This window comes from Channa argus, chromosome 13, assembly GCF_033026475.1.
Source record: "Channa argus isolate prfri chromosome 13, Channa argus male v1.0, whole genome shotgun sequence".
In the NCBI taxonomy this organism is placed as follows: Eukaryota; Metazoa; Chordata; class Actinopteri; order Anabantiformes; family Channidae; genus Channa; species Channa argus.
Window position 1 is genome coordinate 993772 of NC_090209.1, and position 16476 is coordinate 1010247.

General features: G+C 37.9%; 1 protein-coding gene across 5 annotated transcripts; it reads left to right on the forward strand.

Moving 5' to 3' along the window:
* Nucleotides 1-1293: 1293 nt before the first annotated feature.
* tcea2 (transcription elongation factor A (SII), 2) lies at nucleotides 1294-15650 on the forward strand. Of its 5 annotated transcripts, none has more exons than XM_067525952.1 (10): nucleotides 1294-1526; nucleotides 3711-3773; nucleotides 4039-4144; nucleotides 5046-5133; nucleotides 5297-5466; nucleotides 7849-7903; nucleotides 8902-9067; nucleotides 9332-9478; nucleotides 11771-11842; nucleotides 15030-15650. In XM_067525952.1, the coding sequence occupies exons 1-10, from the start codon at nucleotides 1458-1460 to the stop codon at nucleotides 15030-15032; spliced, it is 939 nt and encodes a 312-aa protein (XP_067382053.1). In that variant the 5' UTR covers nucleotides 1294-1457; the 3' UTR covers nucleotides 15033-15650. The 5 variants fall into 5 exon arrangements, with proteins under 5 accessions (XP_067382053.1, XP_067382052.1, XP_067382051.1 ...); XM_067525951.1 differs by lacking the exon at nucleotides 15030-15650 and adding an exon at nucleotides 14085-14446; XM_067525950.1 differs by lacking the exon at nucleotides 15030-15650 and adding an exon at nucleotides 13169-14065.
* Nucleotides 15651-16476: the final 826 nt, after the last annotated feature.

The following is a 16476-nucleotide window of genomic DNA, read 5'->3' on the forward strand; positions in this document are numbered from 1 at the left end:
TATCACAACGTGCTTGTCCTTTACTATGCATTACCTTTATTAGAAAGAAAATTCTTTAAAGTGTATCTTAACTTATGTCGCTCAGTTTACCACATCTTTCTTTGCTGGTTGGAGAAATCTGATTTAACTCCTCACTTCTAAAAGATTTATTTACATAAGTTTTCAATAGGAAGACGTTTTATTTTGTTGGCCTTGCAAACACCTACATATATTAGACACAGATGAGACAGAGTACAGGAACTCAATACTTAAAAATGTACCTATGTGATTATAAATCAGCTACACAAGATACCAATTTGCATTATTGATGTATTAAGCACATGCTCTAAACTTTAATTTAAATACATAGTTTCAATTATCAGTAATGCAGTAAGAAATTTTTGTGTATCAATCCAACTGACTTACTGAAAGATCTGAAAACAACTATTAAACTCCATATTATTGATAACATATTGATAACATTGTGCAAGTCTAGTCCAGATTTGTCTCTGCAGAAATCTAAAATGTTTAGGTGTTGTTAGGTTTAAATCACCTACAAAAGTAAAGGCAGAAACACTTTAAACACCTGATTTCTGAAGATTTACCTTAATATTCACTTAACAGTATCACAGGGGGTGGATCAGTGGTCAGCCACCAAGAGCAACCCTGGTGCAGGTCCCGAGCCTGAATACAATGTGAGGATTGCGGCAGGAAGGGCATCGGTTGTAAAAACACATGCCAAATCAACATGGAGTACATGTTCCGCTGTGGGAACCCCTGAAGGGACAAGCTGAAACCCATTGATCTATTCACTGAACATTATCAGTCATTCAATTTCTTCTATTAACCAACTGACTCTTTAGTTAGTAGCAGTAAAAAAAAAAAGCTTTTTAAAAGTGGAACACGTCAACACGGCATAGAATCATTAATAAAATCTATTTTATGCCGTATGCTAACAAGGATGTAAGAAGTACTTAGATCATTTACAAAGGTAAAAGTAAAAATACCACAATATACAAATATTAGTCTTGCATCCAAACTGCTTTGTACAAAAGTACAAAGCAGTACTTCCCTCTGTGATGGAGTAGAGTGAAAGCAACATGAAATGGAAACAGCGTTGTAGTTGCGTACAGTACTTACAGTATGTCAATTTACAGACTAATTAGACATGAAGGTTGTGTCAGTGTATTTGTGTGTTTGTGTGAGAGAAATTAACGAATATAAAGAATAACAAGATTCAACCAAACATGTCAGGTGGTTCTTGGCCTAATGTGGAGGGAACCATGGCAACAAACTACAACTCCCATCATCCCACGGTGTCACACAATAACAAACGAGAGGCAGGCAGCAGCTGGGAGAGAGGGACACACACACAGAGATAGACAGTAAAGAGAAGCTTGGAGAGTGTGTTCTTCCATATTAATGGACGTTTTCTCCGCTGTGGAGAAGCACGACTGACGGAGAGGAATCCGCTCGAAATGGCTAAAAACCAGGAAGTGGAGCGCATCGCCAAAAAGCTGGATAAAATGGTGCAGAAGAAAAACACGGTGAGTCCGAACACAGTAGCTGCATCCGATCAGGTGCTGTGCTCTACCTTTAGCTGCTGAGAGGGGAATATTCTGGAAAAACGGAGGCTGCTCTGTGGCAGAGGATTTACACACATATAGTGACAGTCACACACACGCTGCTGTTGGGTTTGGTGATTTCTTCTTTAATAGTTTGGTGATAAATCACTGGTTACCACTAGCGCACCTGGAGTCAATCATCCTGTCAGCTCCTCTTATCATCTACAGAGCAGCAAGGCTACAGTTTAATATGCTACTTTATTATAAGAGGTTTCACTTCTTGCACACAAACAAATTTCATTAGTGGAGCATGAACTGCAGACGTACCTATGTCTTATTTATCTCCATAACGGAGACAAGACGTCATTTAAATCCAAGCATAACTTTAAAAAAATTAAAGTTTCTTTTGAAAATCTTTTGAATGACAAACCTTGAGCATTTGGTCTGGGACCAAGCAAATAAAGCAAACTATCTACCTCTGAACCTGGCTGAAGTAAAAAGGAACGAACAGATTATATTCTTTTATTCTTCAGTGTTATATTTGTCCAGCTTAATAATGGGTTCTGATTGAGGTCATGAGCGATAAAGTAACTGCCATTATGTCCCTTTGAAAACAGCCTAGACACTAAATGTTGCATAGGTAAAGGAGAACGTAATACCAGACTCAAACATGGTGCCTAATTTCTCAAAATTAGTTAGTAGTGTTTTCAGTGTGAGCCCCTTCAGCCACATGGATTAATTAATAGAAGTAAATAATGGATCGAAATATGGCTTCTGTCCAATTCTATGAAAGGATCGAACCCAAAAGTGTTGGAAAAGCTGACACTGCAACACTTTTCCCCTGCACTATTTATATTTCAATATAAAACAACATTTTTTCAGCAGCCACATAAATAGCTCTATTCAGAAAGCAGTTATTATTCTAGAACATTTGTTCTAAATCCTGGTCCTCAAGGCATGTTGCTCTGCTTGTCTTCCAACTAGCCCTGAACGACCCACTGACTACCTGGATCAGGTGTGTTCAGTCAATCAAAAGCTGGAAAAACAACACTATGTATGTAACATTATCAAGGGATAATGGGAAATTCAAATGGTTCTTATTATTTTCCTTTAGTATCAAGCAGCAAAAAAAAAATTACAGCGTGATGAGTTGGAGTTTGCCTATGCTGAGCTTGCGGGTCCCTGAATGTAAATATTGGACATGTGCAAATTGCAATTATGATGCTGGAATGATATATTTCAAATGTTTTGGCTCTTCTCCAGCTCTTCCACACATATGAGGATACGATATAATAAGACTTCAGTTCTAGACTTTCTGAATGATATTGGAGTGAATCACATTTTGATAATAAAAAGATTATTTCAGGGGTTTGTGGTGCCAAGTGATCAACTCCTATGTTGATCCTGCAGGACTTGTTTTTAAACCTTGGGTTTATAAACGTTACATCAAGATGACATCACAGGAGCACAAATAAACAATACACGAAACAAACACCAAAATCAAAAAAGTGAATTAAACGCACTGCAATTATTCACATCAAATGCAAGGTGTGTGTGATGCCCCAGCATTCCAATGTCTCTCATTCCTATGACTTTCTCTTTAAAGCCTCATCTACTTTCTGCTTCCTGTCTTCCCTCAACTCTGTCCATCCATTGGTCTTTTAACCATTGTGTGTCTTCTTGTTACTGGATAGCTCATGTGGCAGGCTGGAAAAATGTCTGCTTTTTTTCTCCGTTGGACTCATTATTCTTTCATTTCTGTCTTTCTCGTTGTCTGTCTTTGCACATCATCAACGCATCATCTCAGTATCCCTTTTGGAAACATCTTTGTTGTCATTTAATGACAAATTAGTTTATTACAATTTTAAAATCTTGGCTGCATCATTCTCTTGGTAACATTTATATAAAATAAAACCTTGATTTTTGACAATTTGACCTTTTCTGCAAATATTGACCAAGATGAAAGAAGATGGTGGTCTTTTGATAGATTCCAATATATGCTGAAACAAATCTGTCACTTTAAAAGTTAATGGACACACATCTGGCAGAGACTTTAGTGAAAACAGATTCAATATCATGGTAGAGTCATCTATGCTGTGTTCACCTGCTGACATGTTACCTGCCCACTGTGTTAGACCTTAATGTTGTGTGTTGTTTTGTGTGTAGGATGGGGCTCTTGATCTGCTGAGGGAACTGAAGAACATGAAGATGTCTCTGGAGACCCTGCAGGTAATAATCTCATCCCTGTACCACATCACCAGCACCAAGTGTACCTGATGTCACAGGAGATCTCGCAGTTAGCACTAACACTCGGTGGTATTGCTGTAAAGTAAAACGTGTACTTCCATCACTCTTTTCCTAAAGAAGCTGTACGATTGAAATGTGATTAGGGAAACAAAAGTGGCTACTAATGGCAAAAAGTCCTTTATCCCTTTTCCTCATTCATTCATCCCATTATTCTTTTCTGTTTCTCTTTCATCTTTTCTGTGTGTAGTCAACCAGAGTTGGGATGTCAGTGAACGCAGTGAGGAAGCAGAGTTCAGAAGAAGAGGTTCAAACTCTGGCCAAAGCTCTTATCAAGTCCTGGAAGAAACTGCTGGGTGTGTGGGTGTGGGTGGGGGTGTGTTTGTCTGTGTGTGTGTGTATAGACACCTTAGTTTATCCCACTCAGCTGTTCAAAGTTCAAGAGATGTGGTTTAATATGCCAATGTAGAAGAAAAGTAAAAAAGAAAAAAAAACATCAAAATATTTGAAATAAATGACAATTGATTTATTGCAATAGCTTTTAGGTTTAGCCTTTTTTTCCTCTTGCCTGAGGTTGAGAACTTGGTGGATTTATCCAAACAATGTGCGCAATAGAAACATTTGGTGAATAAACCATTGTACATGAAACATGTGACTTCAGTGTTACTCAAGCCTCCACTGAAAAGGCAAAAACAAAAAATCTGTGTGGAATGAAAGAACAAGGGATTGTAACATTTCTTATGAAACCAGTAGAAGATGGCAGGCTAACAACCTCAACAGGAAGTAGTAGATAGTAGCTGGAAGTTTTTAATCCTGGCAGAAGATGGACCTTAAGACCGAGATCGTTAGGGAATTCGATTGAGTGGTTGGGGCTTGGAAAAGCCATTGTCCTATACTATAGGCTCCAAAAACATTTTAAAGTTTAAAATGTATAAAATTTCTAACTATAACTTCCTAATGAGGTTAAAAGTCAACCTTTCAGCCAGCAGCCTCTCTATTCCAAGCATGTCTCCAACAAGGTTTTCTATCATTGAGCTCTGTTTATCTGAAGAACATTAATAACACAATAATTTTAGAATGTAGTGGAGAGAAATATTGATTTATTTGTGGTTGATTTTCTAATTAAAATCCAAAATTTAGTTAGAAATTCATTTCGCAATTCAGCTACATTGAAAGTCTTCATGAAATTGCAAGTTTCACTAGGTCAGTTTTTTTTAAGTGTTGTATAAGTGCAGACTATTTACCATTCTCCCTCAGATGGTTCGGAGGGGAAGTCTGAGGAGAAGAAGAAAGAAGGCTCTCCTCTGAGGTCATCGTCCACGTCCTCTGGCAGCATTGAGAAAAGGTCTGTCCCATAGTGATGATGTCACTTTAGTTTACACTTACTGTTGCAGGACGAGGTTGCCATCCACCACATATCTTATTTTTATTATATATCTTCTATCCTGACACATTCCTATAGTTGAAACCCTGGTCTTCACATCATCTATCCTTCTGTTTCTCAACAGTAAGATGTCAGGGGAGATCGTGACCACCCCAAACAGTCCCACTGCTTCTAACCCGCCCACCACACCCACCCATCCCCCTCGAGTCACCACCTTCCCTCCTGCCCCTGTCACCACTGACAATGTCAGGAACAAGTGTAGAGAGTTGTTGTTGGCTGCACTGCAGACTGACGGTGAGAAGATAATGTTTTGTTGACGTTATGTATTTCAACAGCAAGCATTGTTTTATATCTGCACAGGAAGTGTTTCTGTGTGTAAGATGACACGTGAGAATGCAAATGCCTGAGTGAGATGCTCCCAACATTATCCTTAATTTGTCCTTCAGCCTCCTAGTACAATGTCCGTATTATGTGCGTGAGCTTGTGTGTGTGCAGACTGTTCTGTCCCTAGTTTTTAGGAGGATTTAAAGCGAGCTAATGGGTGTGTTGACGACATTTTGAATACTCAACTGCCATTGTTGTCTAGTAATAAAACCTGTTTTATTTATTTTAGTTTTTTATTAGATGCACGGCCCAATAGACTGTGGGAAACAATGTTTTGTTTATAGCTCAAGTTTTCTATCATGTTGTTCCTTCTGTGTACATTAACTGTGCACTGACATATCTTCACACATGACGACGCTTCTGCCCCCTGTTTGTTACATGTGTGAAACACAACTCCGGACATCATATGTGAAACAGGCTTCAGAAACATCCACACAGTGGACAAAATCCCCCATTTTTGTCAAGACCAGTTTCATTAGTTTGTGTTTTTGAAATGCTTCTGTTGAACCACAGTTCAGAAGCAATGTCTGGTTTTCATTAGTTAATTTTCAGTAAATTTTTATTTAATATTACTTTTGTCAGTTTCAAGTTATTTAAGTGACCATTGTGGGTTTTTCTTTCTTTAACACTACCAACAATTTTGTCCACGTATGTTTATAAAAAAAAAAAGTGCCATAGGGCTGATGAATATTTGTGTTTAGTACCTCTAATACAAAAGCCTCTGTTCTTATGGTGACCTGATCTAGCTCACACAAGGAGCGGCCTTGGTTATAGGAGTAACTTGGGTACTCTGGAAAATATGCTTTCTGTGGTTAATCAGGGAACAGCGTTTACATGCACTATTTTAGAAGCCTGGTGCCAAACTTTTAACTGCATAAAGACAAAATGCTGCTTTCTGTTTTTCTTTTTTTGTATTTGTGTTGCAGCAGAGTGACAGCACAGGGGGAGGAAGAGGGGGGAAAAAAGGGGAGTAACAGCAGATCCACAACAGGAACTGTCTGAAGTTTAAAACATCTGCGGTAGAAAGTGACTTATTTAGACTTCTAGCCACTTATCTCTCTCTTTTTTTTTATTATTATTTTAGGCAGACTTTGCTTCAAAAATTCAAATTTTATTTGAACTGTGTGTTCCTGTCTGGAGCCTTTTGTCATGCACATGCACAAAAAAACTATTTAAAACCACGTTACATATGTACAAGAAATACGTGTTCTCTGACAGAAACCTACCTGGGGAAACTGTAATGTGGTTACTTAAGTCCATGTAAATGTATGAAATTAAGCTTTGAAGAGGGTTTGCTGGGTAGATGAGTCTCTGTGCTTAACCTGATGATGTAGAATGAAACATAAAAATTTCTTGACCTTGTGATGATCAGTTATTATTTCAGGAATTTAGCCAATGACTCATTGAAAAAATCTTTAAACTTTGAGATAGGGGAACCCAAAATGCAACAACTAATTTTCAGATTTCTGGACTCATTCCTATAGCTATGATTCTCTATTAGAACACTTGCACTCCAGAACACCAAAAACACATTTGGTTAGTTGTCAGCCTGCATCTTGCATTTGCTCATTTGTTGATGCCATAGACCTCCATTGTTTCAAAAAACAGAACAGTCTTTGGAGTCTCCATAATTCCATGTCATGTGTGCATAATTCATAGGCCAAAATACAAGTGCTGAATTAGAGCATACGGGCTACATTTATTAAAAATATGTCACTAACGTGAAGAAATATATCATCCATTGGAGTCGTGTCTAGCTGATAGTAGTTTTTGAAAAACAAAGGAAGGCTATGGCAATAACAAACGAGTGGTATATCTGATCAGTGATAAAAGTACTTCGAAACTGTACTCAAACGCATCTGTACTTACTAAGTCGACTTATTTATGGCTACTTTGACTTTTATTTCACTACAAGAGCAAATATTGATACTTCACTTTTACTTTTTTTTTACGTTTTTGGACAACAACTGAGGTCTATGGCACCAATGAATGAGCGAATCCAGGCTGCAGGCTGACAACTAACCAAACGTGAGTAGAGATAATGACCAAAGTTATCGTTTAAGTGTACACTTTGCATAATGTGGAGTTTGACTAGAAGCTAATTGAAATTACATTTTGGTTGATTCAAATCAGCAAGGCCTGAATCGTACTGTATTGTATCGTTACAAATTTAGCTGTCGTTTTTTTATTCAACCGGGGCCCATGTATTGCGATACATAATAAATCATTTAGAAGGAGAGATTAAATACTATAGTGTGGATACAATAAACCAGTGTTTTGTGTCCATTCCAGATGACTACAAGACCATTGGAGTAGATTGTGAACACCTTGCAGCACAAATTGAAGAACATATCCTTTCTTGACACTTGAAGCTGTAACTCCACAGGATATACATAAACAAACAGCAGGATTTTACAGCTGAAAGAAAGATGTTAGTCTGAGTGTACTAACAGGGTGTGGTTCACTTGATCTGTTCTGTTTGACTTTATGACATGGCACCTATTTCATCCCTTACAATTTTTTTTTTTATCAAGTTCTCCTTAAAGCTACAATTTGTATATTAAGGCAGCATTAGCCTGGGACTTGAAATCAATCAACTCTGGTCCACTGTGCTCTTTATTGCCAGTTATACTTCAGCATGCTTGGCGCAGCTCTTCAGTTACACAGACTTTAATAACTTGGAATTCTGTAAAAATTTACAAATTAAACAGAAATAAAAAAAGTTCTCAGATTTGTTAGAAGGATGCGATTTTTTTTAATTAGTTGAAGACCACAGATTCAAACTAAAAACTGTAATTCTCTGTGCACCTGTCAAAAACCAATCTGACTGTGTGTGTGTCTGTGTGTGTTAGAGTGTGAGAGAGACACATTCTCTTGTCAGCGTATAATCACAAACCAAAAAAAAGACATGCAGTGAGAGCAACAGGATTAACAAGAGTAATAATTGTTACTCAAGTAGAAAGGTGATCGGGAAAAAAAACTCAGACTGGAAGCAGGTAAGGTAATGCATCCATTGGATTGGGTGGAGCAGAGTGTATTGATTTGAATCTCATACTAGTGTTATCCTAATTTTTTAGATTTACTCAAAGTACGTAAGGGTGTTAAGTTATGTCATGTTTTTGTTGTGCAAATAAAGCAGGTGTTGAAGTGTCTTTAGACCACTTTAGTTTTTTTTTTTTATTAATAAACCCCAATTTAGTTTTTTTATGATGGTTTTACTGAGAGGAGTCTCTGTTTTACAATACAAAGCAATACACTTCCCGAGAACTGGAGAATCAGCGGGGATGGTTCATGGGTTGATGGGTGTGTGCTGGCAGTTGAAAATGTTTTCAGCCTTGACTGCTCACTGTGCTCACAAATCTTCCAGGAGTTTAAGTCAACAGAGATGAAATATAAAGCGCGTCTACGAAGCCGCATCTCTAACCTGAAGGACCAGAAGAACCCTGACTTGCGGCGCAACGTCCTGTGTGGAAACATATCACCTCAACGCATTGCCTGCATGAGCGCGGAGGTCTGTCACGCAAACATTTTGTCCAGTCCATTGTCCATATTTCCCAGGCGGTGTTTAAGACTTGCTTTGTTATTGGAGTAAATTTAAAGGTTAATCAGTTTAGGATAATGACTTAGGAAATGCACTGCATCGGTGACTGCATCTCGTGCAGTGGGTTTTTACTTTGTGTTAGTGTTTAGTGTAGATTCCTCAAATATTTACACAGCTTGAAGTGTGACTGGTAGATTCAGACACAAACATTTGAATTGTGCGTGTTGTGTGCAGGAGATGGCGAGTGCAGAGATGAAGAAAATGAGAGAGGCTCTGACTAAAGAGTCCATCAGAGAGCATCAACTGTCAAAGGTTGGAGGAACCGAGACAGATATGTTCATCTGCAACAAGTGCCACGGAAAGAGCTGCACATACACACAGGTAAGAAGACACACACACTAGCGGGTCGGGTTCAGACAGAAATATAGAAATCATCATTTTGGGTTTCAGATCTCAAAGTTTAGGATCAGTGGGGATAATTCTAAATATTTAAATAGTAAATGGTATGAACTTTTATAGTGCTTTTCTACATATAGGTACCCAAGTGTTTTACACTGCGTCTCATTCACCCATTTGAACTCACTATCACAGACACACTGATCGGGGAGCTGCTATGCACCTGGCCTACATTCACCAGGAGCAACTAAGTTGGGGTTCAGTGTCTTGCTCAAGGCCACTTTAACATGTGACCGGAGGAGCTGGGTATTAAACCAACTACACTGGGGTTGGTGTTCTACATCCTGTTGTATATCCTGTGCCAGTCGCCCATTTATAACTGAATATTTAGAAGCATAAAAATACACTAGATTAATCTGTTTGTAATGGCACTTAAAATGAGAATAAAAAACAGACTAAAATGATGAGCCTATAGTTCAATTAAACTTTTTTTCCATAGCGCCAACTAACAATAAAGTCATCTTAAGGCACTTTACAGAATAAAGTTAACAATATAAAGGTGTTTAGAGAAAACCCAACAATTCCCCCTTGAGCAAGCCATAGGCAACAGTGGAGAGGAAAAACTCCCTTTAAAGAAAGAAACCTCCAGCAGAACCAGGCTCAGGGTGGGCAGCCATCTGCCTTGACCGGTTGGGGTGAGTGGAAAGGGGACAGAGAAAAGAACAGAGCAACAAAACCAACCTAGAAGTAACAAATGCATGGACTAGTTTTTAGACATCACTTTGAGACAGGACGCTCTGATGTTTTGCAATGTTCCGTAGGTGGAAGAAGGCTGTTTTGCCTCTAGAATAACAATATGGTTAGTTTGGAGGGAAAAAATTGTGGGACATCCAGGCCTTTAGGTGTGGTAGGCTAGAAGCTTGCTCTAAAAGGAACCCAGTAAGAAAAAGTAAGTCATAAGAAAAGTCATTAGTCATTTAGCACATTCCTAGCCAAAGCGACTTACAGCTAAGCAGGAGAAACTAGGGGCAACTTGGGGGTTCAGTGTCTTGCCAAGGGACACTTCAACATGTAGCCAGGGGGACCAGGAGTTGAACCACTGACACAGCGGTTCATGGAAGACTGCTCTACTAGCTGATCCACAACCACCCCACTTGCCCCAATTTGCTTTGGATTTGCTTCATATTATTTGTTGAATTAAAAATATTGAATCAAATCAAAAGCAAACTGTACAGTTGCATATTATGGATATTGTAAAGAAATTCAGGATTAATGCCCAATAAAGAAATTCATGCTCTTCTAACCTAAAAGGAACCCAGTAAAGTTTTTGTCCACTAGTTGGAATATGGAGCAGTTTATTAATAAATATGCCTCAGTTTTGCTTTGTGCATGTATCAAGTGTTTTTCTGTTGTTGTTTTTTTTGTGTGTGTTTCTTTTCATCTGGTTCCATAGGTAGATATAGCTGGGTATCATCAGCATAGCAATGGAAATTTATGGAGTGTTTTTTAACAATGTTAATACGTAAAACGTATTGGTCCTAACACAGAGCCTTGTGGAACTCCATAACTAACCTTTGTGTGCATGGAGGATTCATCATTAACGTGAACAAATTTTTAAGTTTTAAACCAGCCTAGTTCAGTTCCTTTAATCCCAATTTCATGTTCCAGTCTCTGTAATAAAATGTTGTGATCAATGGTATCGAATGCGGTGTCTAAAACACCTGGGTCAAGACATTTTTTTATTTTTTTTAAAGTAGTGGTTTAATTTATACAGGTTATGGTTCTTCCGGTGAAGTGCTCGGTAAAAACTGCACAAATTCTTCTGCCCTGGGCTCTAGTTGGGTTTGACCAGAAAAATGTGTGACATAATACACAATCCCTTGGCCCTTAGGGTAACCCTAGTCATCACAACTAAATGACTAAATCGAGTCCTTACCCTAATATAAACCCAGTTTTAACCCCAACACCAAGTCTTAAGCGTAAAACAGCCCTTTGAAGTTGTTCGTGAGGACCAAAAAGTATTTTCCCAACAGAGTGAGGCAGGCACTCAATCACAAGTGAATCCCAAACCTTACCCTTAACCTACTTTTAGCCCTAACCCTAAAACAGACCCTCAAACTTGCTACGACAGGCCAATTGTCCTCACTTTGCTAAAATTTCCTCACTCAGAGCCAAAAACAGCTTTTTCATAACTAACAAGTTAAACAAACACACAAAAACAAATAGGGTTTTCTTTTTTACAAACTCATTTGTCTATTTTGCATTTGTCCGTTACAGGTGCAGACACGCAGTGCTGATGAACCCATGACCACATTTGTGTTGTGTAACAGCTGTGGCAACAGATGGAAGGTAAATATGTCGATATTTAACTTTAGCCATTTATCATACATGTGAAATATGGAGAGAGATAAAAAAAAGCGGGGGAAACGTACATCCATGTAACATGACTATTACCAAAACAAAATGTATGAGAGGCAAACATACGTGACCATAAGTATTTGGACATTGTCACATATTCATTTCTTCAAGGCATTTAGTTTGAATTACTATATATTATATTAAATGCAAGGTCAAGTGCCCAGGCCTTAAGAGAAAATGGCTAACTGTCCGAATACTTATGATCTCGACTGAACTTTAAGGGTTGTTGGCTAAATAAATTTAACAATTTGTTTTTAAAATGTGTGAAAATGTTCAAGGCAAAGGTTTTACACTTTTTCCCACTGAAACGTATTGTGGGGAAAAGTGAAGCTCAAAAACAAATCATATTTAGTAAGTGACAGTTCTGGTTTTTTCATTGTGATGAGGGAAATGACTGACTGTTAGTAAAAGACTCACCAGCAGATGGCAGCAGAGACTGAACTGCAGCTTCCTGGCTTCCCCACAGTTTGCCATCCTCACTCCCTCTCCTCTTCCCCCAATTTCATGTGTCCCCTGGCCTTTTCACCTTCTCCCTCCCTTCCCCTCTCCTCCTCTCCATATTTACTCGTCTGGCGATCCCACCCTCCCGTATTTAGCACCTGGCTTTAAGTCAAGGTGAAGCCACTCATTAGAGAAGGTGATGCTTTGAAACTGACATCCCAGAGTCTCCAAAATGTAGTGAGAGGCTCCTGCATTTACAACTTAAGCAACAACAAAAGAATCAACAATTTTCACAGCGTTTAATAAATTGTTTTCCCTTTTGAAAAGAAAAATCTTTAAAAGAAATGGAACACCTTGTAAAGTTGGATGTTTTACATAGATTGTGTGATTATATAGATGCAGCGACAACATTTCTTCCATTTAAGACATATTTGGTTTTCACTGTGGTCATGTGTCAAATTGTGACAGTGTGAACTAAACTGAACTTTTTTTAACCTGCTGTATTGCCTCTAAAAGTTAGTCTGGTGACTCTAATTTATTAACACTGCCTCTGTGAAATGGGGCGAACAGGCAGCCAGTTCTTCTGCCAGAGTCAGTCAAATAACTTTTCTTGCTAATTTCTGAGTCAGAATAAAAGCTATTTAGCCATTTGCAGTGACATTGTAGGCTAACAAAAATAACAACTGGGGACACTTGTTAGCTAAGTGCATCACTTTGTCACATCCTTCTGCCATTTCTATTTTTTTTTTTTTTTTTAACAGTGTAATATTTTCTTTGTAGCAGTAACTTTTAACGCTGCACTTTGTACGTTTTCAGGAAAAGACTTGTGCGATGTAATTTTATTTTGCCGACTAGAGCCAAAATCACGTGGAAGAGAAAGCCTAGAGGCAATGGCGCCATCCTGACAGATACTGAACTTTAAGGAAACAATGGTGTTACTTTTGACCCTGTTCTCCAGTGCCCACTCAGGGTGAAAAGTTTTGTTGTGGGACCCGTTGATGCTGTACTTAGAAAGTACATTAGATGTGTCTTACTATTACTAATGCATTTTCGGTGCCGATCATGAAATTAAGAAAACCACTGCTTACTGCTGCAGGAAACAGGTTGCATAAGTGATGCAACAGAACTAAGAAATCTATATGTCAACGTGGGTAAACTTGTATCTTTCGATGGGGGGAAAAACTCAATTTTCTCTAAAAAATATATATATATATAGCTGACTAAAGTCATAAGAAAAGTTTTTAGTCATTTAGCACATTCCTAGCCAAAGCGACTTACAGCTAAGCAGGAGAAACTCAAAAATCAAATCAAAAGCAAACTGTACAGTTGCATATTATGGATATTGTAAAGAAATTCAGGATTAATGCCCATTAAAGAAATTCATGCTCTTATAACAGTATGATTGCTGTTTAAGATCAATCTAAAAGGAACCCAGTAAAGTTTTTGTCCACTAGTTTGAATATGAAGCAATATATTAATTAAGTATAAGTATATTGCCTCTGTTTGGCTTCGTGCATGTATCAATTTTCAGAATTTATATGCGCAAGCGTGTGTATAGTGTATAATGCATAGTTTGGTGGTTAACACTGAATGTTTAGATAACATGCCTATAAGAAGCTCCACATGGCTCAAGCATATTAAAAACTGTCACGTTTTTAATCCCGTTTATTTATTTATTTATTTTTTTGCACATATGGATCTTGAAATAATCTTTTTTCTCTATCTCTTGCAGTTCTGTTGAAAAGGACACGTGTGTGTGTGTGTGTGTGTTTGTGTGTATATTATTCAATCATGAAGCAAAGTCACTTAAGTGAATTGAATTTAAAAATAATCATTTGTTTCTTTATTTTGTAGAATTTCTTTTTATATATAAAACTACAAGCTATAATATATTTGGGAAAAAAAATACCATTTCATGTTGTCTATTGGATTAGTTTATTTTACATAGAGCACTTAAATTGATTTCTTCTTATTTGATGGATGAAGCTTTAACCCAGACAAACAATGGATGTGCCTTTCTTTGCCATGTTGTGCTGCCACATATTTTGCCATTAACATTTATATTAAAGTTGCTCTTGGATTAAGATCACATAATCATCCTTTCTTTCCCTGTTTGGTTTTAATGTGGGGCCAAAAGTCTTCAAAGGCTTATTTGCAGATTTAATGGCATCTGGCTTTAGTATTAGAGCTAGCCTAGAACATTGGCCAGGTCTGTTGTGGTCTGTTACACTACAGCACATCGATGTTGGATGTGGTTACAGGTGCAACACCCGGCACCCTGTAAGTTTTATCGGTGTCACATTGTTTTACCTAAGTTCATGACGTAGAAAAATCTGCGCTTGACTTGAACAGTCAAAATGTAGCAATGTTTACAGTACAGATGGACTGGTCAGTTTTGAATCCATCAGACAAAACACTGAGCAGGAGTCTATTCAATAAATGTCTGACTAAGGTAAACTTGACAGCAAGTATCATCCTCTAAAACTGTGGAATATGGAAGTTACAAAGACATACAGCCAAATACAGTTCATTTAAAAATAATTGCTGTTGATGAAATTCCTCCTCCTTGTGTCACTTTTATTCATTGAGGTAATTCTACTGGACCAGATTTACAGGAAAAAATAAATAAAATAAATCCCCATTGAGGTAAAAAACCTGAGCCTTCTCTGTCTTCCAGTGACTGGTGGTGTAAGCATGTTGACAGAGGTGATGAAAAGCGGTGAGAAGGGAGAGCACAGAAAGCTCCTGTTGTGTTTGTTGTGGAAACACTGCTGAGCTCTTTCCATACATGAGCAAGGGGGAGGGGAAGACCTCTTGGAAAGGCTTGTGGTGTGTGATACCCGGTTCTGCTGGATGTCTTCGCATCTTGGATGGAAAACAGACTGAAGTTTTGCGGTGGGGACAGATCGCAGGACGGCTAGATCTGGAAGAGAAAAAGAGATTCATGAACTTTGGCAAACGTGTTATGAACATCAGATTTTTGATCTTGACCAAATTTGGTTTACGACATCTAGAGTATGTTGTAGAACAACACGACGACTGGAGGAGGGAGGCATTGAAAAAGTGCATTAAACCAGACTTTAAATTAAATTTAAAGAGTCAGGCATTACTGTGTGTTATCAGTGGAATTAGAAAAAGAAAGTAGACGTCAATACTACAAGCTGCTTAAAAGGTCGAGATTTGGCAATGCTTTATTTGAAGTCCTTATGTTTGCACTAAATATTAGCTGTCACAAAGTGTTAAACAGTGTTAATGCTATTGTTAAACAATGGGATGACAGAATATTTCTCTTATTTCTCACTGCATTTTCCATAAGTTATTATTCTGAGTGAAAAGTTTATTGTGTTTGCTTCATTAGCAGCAGTTCACAGTCAAAAGAACTTGCTACAAATAAATAAATATTCATTATTCATGTTAAATTGAATGTTGACTTTTTAGAAACAAAATTACATCAGTGGAGATAATATTTGCTTTAAATTAAAGATTTTCAGAAATGGACTCAAATGTTTCCTGGTGTAAAAGCTTAAGACTGTAGATTTGGCAGCAGAAAAAAGAGCAAATTGAGGAGTTTGTAGAAAAACACAGCTACAGGAAACTCTGCTTATGAGCGAAAAAAAAGCCTGAATTGTTGGCGAAAAAATATTAATGGACAGATAGTAGGACACATAGAGAAGGGGTCTGGTTACTTTCTGACGCTGCTATGTAATCTTTGATGTGTGTGCGTGCACGTGTGTGTCGCATGGATAATTAATTTCAAACACAAACAGATCAAGTTACACTGACTTGGGGAAAAAGACCAAACCAGACACACAAGGACACTCACACAAACTACAAATCAACAGTTTCACTGGGTGTGTTGGTTTCCTTGAGGAACTGATTGTTGGGAGTATCAACACTGACTCAACTGCAACAGCTCTGTGTGTCTGCTCATGTTCACTTTCAGTTCAAACCTTGAACACACCACAGTTTCATATTAGAGAAGTGGCTGTTCAGATCAGTGCTCGAATTTCTTTGCACAGGAACCTTTGTCAACCTATTTCCAGGGTTTCAACTGGAATTTGAAGGGAGTAGAATCTCTTGTCCTATTGGCTTAAATGTTGGGTATGGATGTAAATTATCCAGAG